General features: G+C 52.9%; 1 protein-coding gene across 2 annotated transcripts in view; it reads right to left on the bottom strand.

Moving 5' to 3' along the window:
- The window catches only part of CD276 (CD276 molecule), a 243,594-nt gene that overhangs the window by 73,494 nt on the left and 156,160 nt on the right, over positions 1-13,940 (bottom strand). For both annotated transcript variants that reach the window (XM_086959262.1, XM_086959263.1), the window contains one exon: positions 112-462. In XM_086959262.1, the coding sequence (XP_086815388.1) occupies positions 112-462 (351 nt within the window). The remainder of the gene's footprint in view (positions 1-111; positions 463-13,940) is intronic.

Genomic DNA, 13,940 nt, shown 5'->3' with positions numbered 1-13,940 from the left:
CACAGAAAGTCATAAGACTACAAAACTCAGGAATGCCTGGTTGAGCCTATGGAGCTAACTAGTCTAGTTCTTTAGAAGTGCAAAATCAATTCATCCATCTTCTCTACTCACCAACGACCTGAAGGCTCACCGCCGCACTGCTGTAGTCCTTGACACGTACAAAGCAGGTAAAGCTCCCCTCATCGGCAATCTTCACCCTACGCAAGAGCAGGGACACATTCCCCTGGGGCAGTTCATCATAGAAGAGGGCAGTGCGATTGGCAAAGTCAGGGCCCTGGTCTGCTAACTGGTCCTTTCCTTGGGCAAAGCTGTGCACCAGGCCCTTAGTGTCTGTCAGCTGCCAGATGACGCTAAGATCTGCCAAACTGAAATTACTGTCCGGCGAGAAGGTGCAGCCCAGTGACACATCCTTTCCATATTGCGCAATGACAGGAAGATCTGGGACGCTGATCTCTACGGCACCTGGGGAAGAACAGAAAGGCGAGTGAGATGTTCAATTCCCACCACATAGTTTCATCAGCCAATATCCTGAAAATGTCCCCTCACAAGGCACCTGTTTAACCACACCTCCCCATCCCCAAAGTAGTCCATCATCCACTCAGATTTGTAATGGGCTATGTCCAGCAATGCTCTGCCTTCATCTCAGTGAGATACATTTTCAGGTGCACTAGGCTTGATGTTTGCAACTTAGCTGTACAATTGAAGTAGTTGACAAGCAGGGTAGAGGCACAGGAGCTCATCAATCTCTCCAGGCATCTGAAACAAAACTACAGACACACAAAAGAGTCTACATGTACAAACTGATGAAAAATAATCCTTTAAGTTACACACAGATCTTCAAATATGTATTAGTTAGTTTTCATATAGATTATGTGTATGTGTCCCTTTTGCTATTTCGTTCCCATTGTGGCTTTAAAGGAAAGGGCTACTCTGAGCAGGCCTGAATGCAGAGGACGGATGTACTGGACCAGATTAAAATGAATACGCAAAGAACCTTTTTGTCGACTCCAAGGAGAAGGGAAAAGAAAATATTGATCTCTTAACACAGTTAATCCTGTTTATGTTTCTTCAACAGTCTGGATGTGAGGCTGGCGTATGAGGCATAATCCCAACATGACGGCTGCAGCAAAGGGGAAGAATTCAAGGACAGATGAGCTAGAAACTAAAAATAAAACTTAGCAGCTTGTGAAAATTATTTTAAAGGGGCATGCCCACTTAGGCTTACAATCAAAATAATACATCTAATAATTTGGGAAAACACGTTATTTTGCTGGGGGGATATATTTGGCCCACTGGCTATAGGGCGGAGTTCCAAGGGGAAGCCTTAACACCATATATTGAGAGTGGACGGGTCTGGTCTAAAAACTTTGCATTTGCTGGTAACATTCCCTTTACCATTAAACACCTCTTCCAGAATAACAAAAAAGCCAGCATCTTGAAGACTGATAAGAGAAAATACAGAACTGTCTTTTGGAAGGTGGGAATTAATATGCAACTGCCTTTCAACAGTATGCATACTGTGTTACATTTCGTTACAAAGCAATGAACTTGGTTTTGCGTTAGTGGGACGGTAGACCTACAGCTACCACATCCATTCCACATGCTGACAAGGGCTGACCGAGTCACTGTTCTCAATAAAAAAACACTACTGAGAAATCAACTTTTGCAAGCTTGATAAACCACTGCTGGATGGGACCAGTAAGCCCCTCCCTCAATACCAGAGGAGACTTACCTGGAAGGGCTTCAGGTTAGAACCCCTGACCTGTTTTCGGTTATCACGCTTACTCCACTCCCTCCCCATCTCACCCCTGCTTCTCTCTTAACCCCTTCACTGCGGCGGCTATTCCGCCGCAGTGCTAAGGGGGCGGAGGGGAGGAGGGGCGCGCGGCGGGCGCATGCTGGTGACGGAACCACTCCGTCATGAGCACAACGCAACCGCGGCTGGTGATGGAGCGGTTCCGTCACGGCCCCGCCCGCTCAATGGAACGCTCAGCGCAGGCACGGAATCCGTGCGGCGCAGGCGTTCCGAGCTGGCCGTGACGGAACCGCTCCATCATCAGCGCAGCGCGACCGCGGCTGATGACGGAGTGGTTCCGTCATCAGTAGGGATGGGGTTAACATTACCTCATTCTTCTCTAGAATTAGTCACCATGGCCCTCTCATCTTCGCCCTTCAACCTTTGACTCCAGTAGGTAGCACCAACGAGCTCCTGGTTGAATTTATAGCTCCTGTCTATATTCTTCAAGCACTCTCCTCCCTTAAACCATTTCTGCATATGCTCACTCATCCCAAAAATGTTCAGATTTTACCATCTAATTAACACCACATATGCTAGACTCTGTGACTTTCAAAGCTTCACCCTCCTAGGACATGTTCTTCTAATGCAGGTAAAAGTCTAGAAACTATAGACTGCGACCGGTTTGTAGTACATACTTAGATGGTTTTGCTGCTCTTTCCAATAGGGTTGCTCCCTGCTGTCCCTGGGTTGACCCTCAGCCCATAAACCATGGCTGAATGTGCATGGTACATTCTTGTGGGTAGTTTCTCTGCCCTCCCGACTGGACTCCTTAGACCACATACCATAGCAGTTCCCTGCAGTTTGCTCCCTACTGCTCTTGGGTTGCCTATTTGGAGTACATTTTACCACTGGTTGCCTCGTCTATTCCTACAGGTTTGCTCCATGCCTTTCTGAGTGGACGCCTCAGAGCATACAATACACCGCCAAACCTTTGAGTTACTCCTCTGGTACTGCTGGGTGTACTCTCAAAGTATATGCTATGGCTGGTTGTACACAGCAATTTACTTACCTTCAGTAATGCTCTTTCTGATGGATAATCTTTAAGCACCGGTACCTCACCTTTAGAATAATCCCAGGTGTAGGACTACATATAGAGAATTCTTCAGAAATGCTACTAGACCAATAGTCCACCAGAGAGCCTTACCATAAGGTAAGTAACTTGCTCTTCTGATGGTTATTTCCAAATTACTCACCTTTAGAATAGATAGCACTACCTCCTAAAGGTGGCGGGTCTAGGGAGTGGATCCAGTATAAAAAATGCTACAGAACCGAGAGTACAGAGTGACCTTCTCCCAGACTTGACTGTCAACGGAGTATTGTTTTATGAAACCACCTTGTCTTTGTTTGCACCAGAAAACCCTGCAAAGAGTTGATCATCCACAAGATAGCCATTTATGCAGTCGATGTAAACTCTCAGCACCCTCTTAGGGTCAAGGCAATGGAGTCTCTCTTTCTTTCTGAAGGCGTGGGGAAAACTCAGGCAGAGTTTTTGATATAATAACACGGAAGGGAGTCTCAACCATTGGTAGGAAGGTCACCCTGGCCCTCATTACCAATTTGTCCAGAAAGAAAGTGTTATAGGGTAGTCATGCTGAAAGAAAGATGGTTTTAGTGCCCAAAAATGTGCATAGGCTTGAAAGATGTGCACATGAGAAATGTCCAGATCAACCTCATATCCTATAACAAACGATTTGGAGGAAAAACATGCTAGTTAGACCTTTTATGAAACACATCAAAAAGAGAGACTTAAACATGGTTGGTCAGATAAATAAAAAACGGGCCAACAAATAACCTTTCACTGTGCCCACGCAAGGCTTTGCTTGGCCTACCGAAACAGAAAACAAAAGGGCATCGACAAGTTTGGCTTGTAAGAAGCCAGTGTTTCGGGCACCACACCAGGCAACAATTGTGCCAGCGGTCACTGTAGATAGACTTCATGAAAAAGGTGTCTGGCTGCATGGATGACATCCACTAGCTTGGGTCAGCAAGGCAGACTCTTAGGTGCTGCTGCTCAATTTTCACATATGGAGATATGGGTTGTGAAGACACGGATGCAGGACTCTGCCTCATTACTGAAACAGAAGGTCCTCCTGAAGAGAAAGCCTAATCAGCCAACAAATGCTTATGCTTGAGTGTGGCTCTGGGTACCACACTCTGTGGCCCAGTCCGGGGTGATAAGTATGACGTAGGCCCAACCTATCATGATCTTTAGCAACTAAGGTAGTGGTAGAAATGCGAAAAGGAGTCCTTCCTTCCATTCCAGCCTCAACGTGTCTCCTAAAAAGTGCAGTGGGAGGCCCTCCACAATGCAGAATTGTTGACATTGCGCAATCTTGATGGTGGTGAACAGATCTAGCTAGTGCATTCTCCTTACTCAAAGACGTCCTGTGCCACATTGGGATGAAGTCACTGCTCATGGTCCAGCAGATGGTGTCTGCTCAGTTCATCTGCTCTGGCATTTAGAGATGTGCCTGGGAGTTGGCGACCAGGAAGATATTCTGCCAAGCAGAGTTCACCTTCAGATGCGTAGCCCCTCCTGACTGAGGATACAGTCCCTCGCACCACCCTAGTTGTTGCAGTACCACACAGGAACGGCACCAGCAACCCTTTGATGGATTCCAGGAAAGCTTTGGGACTAGACAAATCGCTCAAAGTGCCAGAAGATTACTATTGAGCTGGCTCTCCACCAGAAGAAGCCAATGATTTCCACCTCACCCAAATTCCCCTCCCTACCCCCAATGATACACCTGTCACCACTGCGAACTCTATGCAGAAAGGGAAAGCGGCCTGACGCAGGTCAGGGTGGCACCTGTCAGCCACCATTACAGATCCTGTCAGCTGGGGCCGATCCATTGAAGCTGAGAGGCCACGCCTCCTCCACCGATTGCCCCTTACAAACAGCGTCTGTCAGGCTGAACAAAGGTCCGACTGAGACACGTTTAATTTTCAGGTCAGGCAGCCAGGAGCCAGGCATGCGCTAAATGCGCAGGCTCCTGGCTGCCTGAGCGGAACTTTGCTGGGCTGAGGAAGTCACAGTTCCTGTGGGTGTGACCTCCTTAGCTAAGGAAAAGTCCCACCCCTCAGTGACGAGGGGTAGCGTCACTGATTGCCTCGCACCTGAGCACTCAGTTTTAAGCCTTGAAGTGCCCAGGGTCAAGTGTCAATCAGTGACACTTCATCACAAAGTGGGGTGGGGTCACCAGTCTCACTAACCCCATACCACTCAGTGATGACGTTGGGACTGCTGACTTTTCTCACTGGCTGACCTTAGGATGAGGGAAGGCAGCAGTCCCAAGCCTCCTGGGACCTCCGAGGCAGAGCTGCAGGTAAGTGTGTGCAGTTTTTTAAAATGAATGTTTGGTGCGTGTGTGCATTTGTGTATGTATGTATGTATGAATGTTTGGTAATGAGTGTTATGAATGGATGCGTTTATGTGTGCGCGCTTTTGAATGCATGGCTGTGTGTGAATGTCCCATCTGCCTCACTCCCGCCTAAACTTACCGGCCGCCACTGGATACTGTGCCATCTACTATGAGATCTCAATTAAGTTAGAGAGGTATCCTTGATTCTGGGCTCACTGAGAACTTAAGGCCTATTGCAGGGCTTGCAAGTGCCACCTGTCTTTCGGGATGAGGAGAATGCATGAGAGCAAGAAGTCTCAGAGCCATCCTCACTGAAACAGTGGTCTGATCCTGAAACATTCTGATCAACTTCTGAATGTCCCAGAATCACTGTACCAGTGGAAAGGCCCTCAATAAAACCATGTCCAAAATTGTCTCAGTGAATAGTACATTTCTGCGTGGGGTTCAGGTGAGACTTAAGCTTTTTGATGGTGAAATCCAACAATGTCAAGAATGCGCCTGTCATCTGGAGGTGATCTAGAGCTTTGGTAGCCAGCCTTATGAACCAGTCGTGGAGGCATGGCATGATGTGTACTTCCAACCTCTGAAGACTGGCTGGGCTCAAAGACCATGCTGTGGCACCCTATCCATGCGTTAAATCAGCCTTTTCTCCAAATTCCCTGGAGCCGTCAAAGGACAATGCCATTAAAGATGTTTGCACATCTCCAGAAATCCTAGTTGTTCACACCCAGGCATGCCTTTTGAGAATTCACTGGTGCCAATAGTTCTGCCGTGGAGGCCTGTAGTATCCACCACCGCTCGAAGTACATACTTTTTACTGCTACCTGAGCAGCATGCATAATTTGGGCTTTTGAGGCCTTGAGGTCCTCCAGTATGGTTGTCAAGATCAGGTCCCATAGTGTGTGCATGTAGCTCCCCAGAAGGCGTACTGCATGGATAGATCTAAGACTAAGTGTAAGATTAGCTGAAGAAAACCATCTCTACCTTAAAGCAGCAATTCTTTTTGCTTCTCTAGCCTGACGGTTATAGGAAAGTAATTTGCATAACCTTACTTGTTGAAGCTTGAATAATCTGGCTCTCTGGTTTAAGGTGCTAAGTGAGACAGTCCGGGTCACCAGCGGGCTGGCCTATGTCGCCGAGTCACTTGATGACTACCTGGCAGCATGAACCTGGCTTAGACCTTTTTGCCAGAATGGCATCAATAAATGAGAATAAGTTGAGCTGAAGCTGGTCCTAGTTAAAGACGCTCATTGAACACAGTTGTTTTTGCCTCTATAATGAGCAACTGCATCTCTAGCACTTCAGCTGCCTTTGAACCCCCTCTGCAAACAGAGTGCTTTTTTATAGGTGGCAAGTCCAGCCCTGTTTCAGCAGATGTATCAAGCTCACTCGCATTGTATACGTCTGCATGCAATGAGCCTTCATAAGAATGAGAAGGGAGGAACGTGCGCCACTCCCCATCAACAGTGTGTTGAGGGGCACTGGGTGCTTCTTTCACTGGGTTGGAATCAGATCCAAAAAGTGTACGACTCCTCTGCTGGTACCCACGTGAGGGGCAGAGGCACTGGGTCGGAATCAGGCTGTAAAGCCACCAGTTGCGCAATTGTAATTTCCCAGTGTGATATACCTGGATTGGGCCAACAGCGGTTTGGGATCAGAGATCAGCCTCCAGATCGAATCATCAGTTGGCAAGAGTTGGAGTCAGTGCATAGTTTGTAGAAGTCCGTGCCATGGGAAACATCATTTACAACGAAGTCTTTTCCACGCATGACGTTATCAACGATCCACTTACCCCGCAAACGTCTCTTCAACGCGGGTGCCTTCCACGACCGTCTTTACCACGCAAGTGGTATTCCTTTTGGTCGTCCTGCTTGTAAGTTCTGCGTGACGTTGGGGGGTCTCCCCCCCCCCCCATTAAAAAAAAAAAAAAACGAGCAGGCTACATACATTAAAAAAACGCACTACAGTGTCATTAAAAAGTAAAAGAAAAGAGCCGCACCAAAGAGGTGGCAGTGTACGTCAAAATTGAAGTCCTTTTTTAGTTTTGATAGACGTGTTTTCACGCATATTTCCATGGTGGATGGAAGTAAGAGCTGCTGAACGTAACGTTTTTTAAATGCGATGTTAGAACCTGCGTACTAAAAAGCTGCGGGGTAAAGCCACTTGCAAAGAAAAATTCGCGTGGTAATGCCATGCGGAGTATTCGTGGTAAAGACATATATTCCCGTGCCATCATCTGTAAAGATCCGGCAATGGTTCTGTGGGGAACTTGGTATCGGAGGGTGGGGGACACCCCAGACAGAAGTCCGACTGGACACCCCTGCGGTTCCGTGGGGGCCAGAAGGCATGCCAGATGGAGCCGGAACCGCACCAAAGATCAGCAGCATGGCCTCTCTCAAGGGCACGGTTTGCGGCGTTGACGCCGGCCTCTCAAGGGCGCTATTTGCGGTGCAGACACCGGCCTCTCAAGGGTGCTATTTGCGGCAGTGCTGATGCGGCCTCTCTCAAGAGCGCTGTTTGTGGTGCTGACACCGGCCTCTCTCAAGGGCGCTCTTTGCGGAGGCACTGACGCCGCCTTTCAAGGGCACGGTTTGCGGTGGTGCTGACGCCAGCCTCTCTCAAGGGCACTGTTTGCGGTGCTGACGCCAGCCTCTCTCAAGGGCGCTCTTTGCGGAGGCACTGACGCCGCCTCTCAAGGGCACGGTTTGCGGTGGTGCTGACGCCAGCCTCTCTCAAGGGCGCTATTTGCAGTGCGGACACCGGCCTCTCAAGGGTGCTATTTGCGGCAGTGCTGACGCCGGCCTCTCTCAAGGGCGCTGTTTGCGGAGGCACTGACGCTGCCTCTCAAGGGCACGGTTTGCGGTGGTGCTGACGCCAGCCTCTCTCCAGGGCACTGTTTGCGGTGCTGACGCCGGCCTCTCTCAAGGGCGCTCTTTGCGGAGGCACTGACGCTGCCTCTCAAGGGCACGGTTTGCGGTGGTGCTGACGCCAGCCTCTCTCAAGGGCACCGTTTGCGGTGCAGATGCCGGCCTCTCTCAAGGGCGCTCTTTGCGGAGGCACTGACGCCGCCTCTCAAGGGCACGGTTTGCGGTGGTGCTGACGCCAGCCTCTCTCCAGGGCACTGTTTGCGGTGCTGACGCCGGCCTCTCTCAAGGGCGCTGTTTGCGGAGGCACTGACGCCGCCTCTCAAGGGCGCTATTTGCGGTGGTGCTGCCACCGGCCTCTCTTAAGGGCGCTATTTGCGGTGGTGCTGCCACCGGCCTCTCTCAAGGGCGCTGTTTGCGGAGGCACTGACGTCGCCTCTCAAAGGGCGCTATTTGCGGTGGTGCTGACGCCAGCCTCTCTCCAGGGCACTGTTTGCGGTGCTGACGCCGGCCTCACTCAAGGGCGCTCTTTGCGGAGGCACTGACGCCGCCTCTCAAGGGCACGGTTTGCGGTGGTGCTGACGCCAGCCTCTCTCAAGGGCACCGTTTGCGGTGCAGATGCCGGCCTCTCTCAAGGGCGCTGTTTGCGGAGGCACTGACGCCGCCTCTCAAGGGCGCTATTTGCGGTGGTGCTGCCACCGGCCTCTCTTAAGGGCGCTATTTGCGGTGGTGCTGCCACCGGCCTCTCTCAAGGGCGCTGTTTGCGGAGGCACTGACGTCACCTCTCAAAGGGCGCTATTTGCGGTGGTGCTGACGCCAGCCTCTCTCAAGGGCACTGTTTGTGGTGGTGCTCACGCCGGCCTCTCTCAAGGGCGCTGTTTGCGGCGGTGCGGACACCGGCCTCTCTCAAGGGCGCTATTTGCGGCGGTGCGGACACCGGCCTCTCTCAGGGGCGCTGTTTGCGGCGGTGCGGACACCAGCCTCTCTCAAGGGCGCAGTTTGCGGCGGTGCGGACACCGGCCTCTCTCAAGGGCGCTCTTTGCGGCGGTGCTGACACCGGCCTCTCTCAAGGGCGCTCTTTGCGGAGGCACTGATGCCGCCTCTCAAGGGCACGGTTTGCGGTGGTGCTGACGCCAGCCTCTCTCAAGGGCACTGTTAGCGGTGCTGACGCCGGTCTCTCTCAAGGGCCCTGTTTGCGGAGGCACTGACGCCGCCTCTCAAGGGCGCTATTTGCGGTGGTGCTGACGCCAGCCTCTCTCAAGGGTACTGTTTGCGGTGCTGACGCCGGCCTCTCTCAAGGGCGCTGTTTGCGGAGGCACTGACGCCGCCTCTCAAGGGTACGGTTTGCGGTGGTGCTGACGCCAGCCTCTCTCAAGGGCACTGTTTGTGGTGCTGACGCCGGCCTCTCTCAAGGGCGCTGTTTGCGGAGGCACTGACGCCGCCTCTCAAGGGCACAGTTTGCGGTGGTGCTGACGCCAGCCTCTCTCAAGGGCACTGTTTGCAGTGCTGACGCAGGCCTCTCTCAAGGGCGCTGTTTGCGGAGGCACTGACGCCGCCTCTCAAGGGCGCTATTTGCGGTGGTGCTGCCACCGGCCTCTCTCAAGGGCGCTATTTGCGGTGGTGCTGCCACCGGCCTCTCTCAAGGGCGCTGTTTGTGGAGGCACTGACGTCGCCTCTCAAAGGGCGCTATTTGCGGTGGTGCTGACGCCAGCCTCTCTCAAGGGCACTGTTTGTGGTGGTGCTCACGCCGGCCTCTCTCAAGGGCGCTGTTTGCGGCGGTGCGGACACCGGCCTCTCTCAAGGGCGCTGTTTGCGGCGGTGCGGACACCGGCCTCTCTCAAGGGCGCTGTTTGCGGCGGTGCGGACACCAGCCTCTCTCAAGGGCGCAGTTTGCGGCGGTGCGGACACCGGCCTCTCTCAAGGGCGCTCTTTGCAGCGGTGCTGACACCGGCCTCTCTCAAGGGCGCTCTTTGCAGCGGTGCTGACACCGGCCTCTCTCAAGGGCGCTCTTTGCGGAGGCACTGATGACGCCTCTCAAGGGCACAGTTTGCGGTAGTGCTGACGCCAGCCTCTCTCAAGGGCACTGTTTGCGGTGCTGACGCCGGCCTCTCTCAAGGGCGCTGTTTGCGGAGGCACTGACGCCGCCTCTCAAGGGCGCTATTTGCGGTGGTGCTGACGCCAGCCTCTCTCAAGGGCACTGTTTGCGGTGCTGACGCCGGCCTCTCTCAAGGGCGCTCTTTGCGGAGGCACTGACGCCGCCTCTCAAGGGCACGGTTTGCGGTGGTGCTGACTAAGCATGGGCGGAAAATCCGTTACGCTCACGGATTTTGCGGATTTTCGGTAAATTCGCAATCCGCGAGATTTGCGAATTTCCCGCAAAATCCGCAAATTCGCACGCAGCGGATTTTTTTTCTTTGCGGAGTAAGTTCGCAATTGCGAACATGTAGGTGCGGCGGGCAGCAACAATCTCGCACTCGCGAAATTACAAAAATTGCAATTCTGCACAAGAAATCTACTAGCAAGCAGCATAGACCTTCTGAAAATGATGATTTTTATCAGAATAACTCCTCAGGTTGACATTTGCCTGCACTTTTTTGGATTTGAGGCCTTTTGATTTTCTTTGGATAACTTTTGGATTAGAAATCAACTTTCTCATATAAGTTTGGTGGGGCATTAAAGTTGCTGTAATGCTGTTCTGCAGAAAAACGAGTTTTTCAAAAGTGAAAGCAGGTTCAAAAGTTCAAACTCATCATTAGTAACTGTTCCCTGTAGTGCTTCCTGACAAGGGCCCCTCCAGAGTTCAGTTGCTAGTTGCAACAATTGTATGACCCTGCTCTGACCCTCACAGCAGGCTCATAGAATAGCTACAAGTAGGCCACAAAGGTCCTTGAAAAAAAATTGCACTGCAACAGAAAGCAAATTACAGATAAGGAAGCAGGTACCAGACTGGAATTTTAAAACAGTGACACATTAATAAATCAACCCCAAATTAATTCATGTCAGTTGAAGCAGGCAGGTGTGCTTGCTTTTTCCCCCCATAATCTAAAGTGATGATGAACAAGAGGGTGGCATAAGGCATTGATGTACCAGAGGGTGGCATGGGTGAAACAGAGGAGGCAGGGGTGAAACAGAGGGTGCTGGGAACCTGTGATGATGAACCAGACGTAGAAATAACATAATCGTGACCGCTGCGAGCCGACATGTAAGTTAGCAATTGCGAACTGTTACAAAACCCTCGCGAACTGTCAGAAATCCTTGCGAACTGGCAGAAATCCTTGCGAACACAAAAAAAAAATAAGCAAATTCGCGAGAATTTGCGGATTTTGCGGATTGCGAGTTCGCAAATCCGCAAAATTCGCGAACGCGAGATTCGCAAAATACGCCCATACTTAGTGCTGACGCCAGCCTCTCTCAAGGGCACCGTTCGCGGTGCTGACGCCGGCCTCTCTCAAGGGCGTTGTTTGCGGAGGCACTGACGCCGCCTCTCAAGGGCGCTATTTGCGGTGGTGCTGCCACCGGCCTCTCTCAAGGGCGCTGTTTGCGGTGCTGACGCCGGCCTCTCTCAAGGGAGCTGTTTTCGGAGGCACTGACGTCGCCTCTCAAAGGGCGCTATTTGCGGTGGTGCTGACGCCAGCCTCTCTCAAGGGCCCTGTTTGTGGTGGTGCTCACGCCGGCCTCTCTCAAGGGCGCTGTTTGCGGCGGTGCGGACACCGGCCTCTCTCGAGGGCGCTGTTTGCGGCGGTGTGGACACCGGCCTCTCTCAAGGGCGCTGTTTGCGGCGGTGCGGACACCGGCCTCTCTCAAGGGCGCTGTTTGCGGCGGTGCGGACACCGTCCTCTCTCAAGGGCGCAGTTTGCGGCGGTTGCGGACACGGCCTCTCTCAAGGGCGCTGTTTGCGGCGGTGCTGACGCCCGCCTCTCTTAAGGGCGTTGTTTGCAGCGGTGCCGATGCCGGCCCCTCCCAAGGGCGGTGTTTGTGGCAGTGTCGACACCGCCTCTCTCAAGGGCGTGGTTTGAGGTGGTGCAGACGCCGGCTTCTCTCAAGAGCTCTGTTTGCGTAGATGTTGACCCCGGCTTCTCTCAAGGGCGCTGTTTGCGGCGGTGCGGACGCCAGTCTCGCTCAAGGGCACTGTTTGCGGCGGTGCTGACGCTAGCCCCGCTCAAGGGCACTGTTTGCGGCGGTACTCACGCTGGCCTCTCTCAAGGGCGATGTTTGAGGCGGTGTTGGCTCTGTTTGCGTAGGTGCTGACGCCGCCTCTCAAGGGCGCTGTTAGCGGAGGTGCTGGCGCCGTCCTCTCTCAAGGGCGCTGTTTGTGGTGGTGTCGACGCCAGCCTCTCTCAAGGGAGCTGTTTGCGGCTGTGCTGATGCGGCCTCTCTCAAGGGCGCTGTTTGTGGTGGTGTCGATGCCAGCCTCTCTCAGGGGAGCTGTTTGCGGCGGTGTCGATGCCAGCCTCTCTCAGGGGAGCTGTTTGCGGCGGTGTCGATGCCAGCCTCTCTCAAGGGCGCGGTTTGTGGCGGTGCGGACGCCGGCCTCTCTCAAGGGCGCTGTTTGTGGTTGTGTCGACGCCAGCCTCTCTCAAGGGAGCTGTTTGCGGCTGTGCTGATGCGGCCTCTCTCAAGGGCGCTGTTTCCGGCGGTGTTGATGCGGCCTCTCTCAAGGGCGCTGTTTGTGGTGGTGTCGATCCCGGCCTCTCTCAAGGGAGCTATTTGCGGCGGTGTCGATGCCAGCCTCTCTCAAGGGCACGGTTTGTGGCGGTGCTGACTCCGGCCTCTCTCAACGGCGCAGTTTGTGGAGGTGCTAACGCCGCTTCCTAAGGGCACTGTTAGCAGAGGTGCTGAAGCCGCCTCTCTCAAGGGCGCTGTTTGCGGCAGTGCTGACACCGGCTTCTCTCAAGGGCGCTGACGTCACCTCTCAAGGGCGCTGTTTGCAGAGGTGCTGAAGCCGCCTCTCTCAAGGGCGCTGTTTGCGGCAGTTCTGACACCGGCTTCTCTCAAGGGCGCTGACGTCACCTCTCAAGGGCACTGTTTGCAGCGGTACTGACACTGGCCTCTCTCAAGGATGCTGTTTGCGGTGGTGCCGACACGGTCTCGCTCAAGGGCGCTGTTTGCGGTGGTACTGACACAGGCCTCTCTCAAGGACGCTGTTTGCGGAGGTGCTGACACTGCCTTTCTCAGGGACGCTGTTTGGATAGGTGCTGACGCTGCCTCTAAAGGGCGCTGTTAGGGGAGGTGCTGACACAGGCCTCTCTCAAGGGCGCTGTTTCGGCGGTGCTGACACAGCCTCTCTCAAGGGCACTGTTTGCGGCTGTGTTGCTGCCAGGGCCAGTTGTGGGATTCGTTTGGATTCAGGAGACCTTTGAGGAGTGCGATCTGTATCTTTACTCCTACGCACTTCCCTGCTAGACTTTGAATACCAGATAGAGTGTGAACGAATCCCTCTCTGCTTTCTTGTACTTTTGGCGAGACTTCTACTTGGACGGACCTTAAGACTTTGACTGAGAAGCAGACTTTTTGCAGGATTGGCCTTGAGGCCAGGACCTCCACAGCGAATGTGATTCGGAACAACGTTAGGACATCCCTATCCTTCCTTAATTTTTGCTTCAACTTCATGCCTAGCTGGAACAACAAAAACAAGTTAAGCAGGGCACGAGTCGGAGGAACAAGCAGGTGGACGGCATCTGCCCACTATTTTCACAGGGTGGACACCGTCCACCCTGTCAAGAAGTTGGGCCCCACTGAAAAATATGTTGAATTAGTCCCAGTGTAATTTGCAAACACTGGGACACCTTCATTAGCGCCTGCACCTTGTTGTCTGCTTTCGATCCGCAACAATGTGCAGGCGAAACTGGACTTTCTTATTGCAGACTCCTGCTAGGTCCAAAACAAAGAGAAACAAAAGGGGGATGATGGACAGCG

This window comes from Lissotriton vulgaris, chromosome 2_2 (assembly GCF_964263255.1).
Source record: "Lissotriton vulgaris chromosome 2_2, aLisVul1.2, whole genome shotgun sequence".
Taxonomy (NCBI): Eukaryota; Metazoa; Chordata; class Amphibia; order Caudata; family Salamandridae; genus Lissotriton; species Lissotriton vulgaris.
The sequence above is the reverse complement of the archived record's forward strand: the minus strand, read 5'-3'. Positions and strand labels throughout refer to the sequence as shown.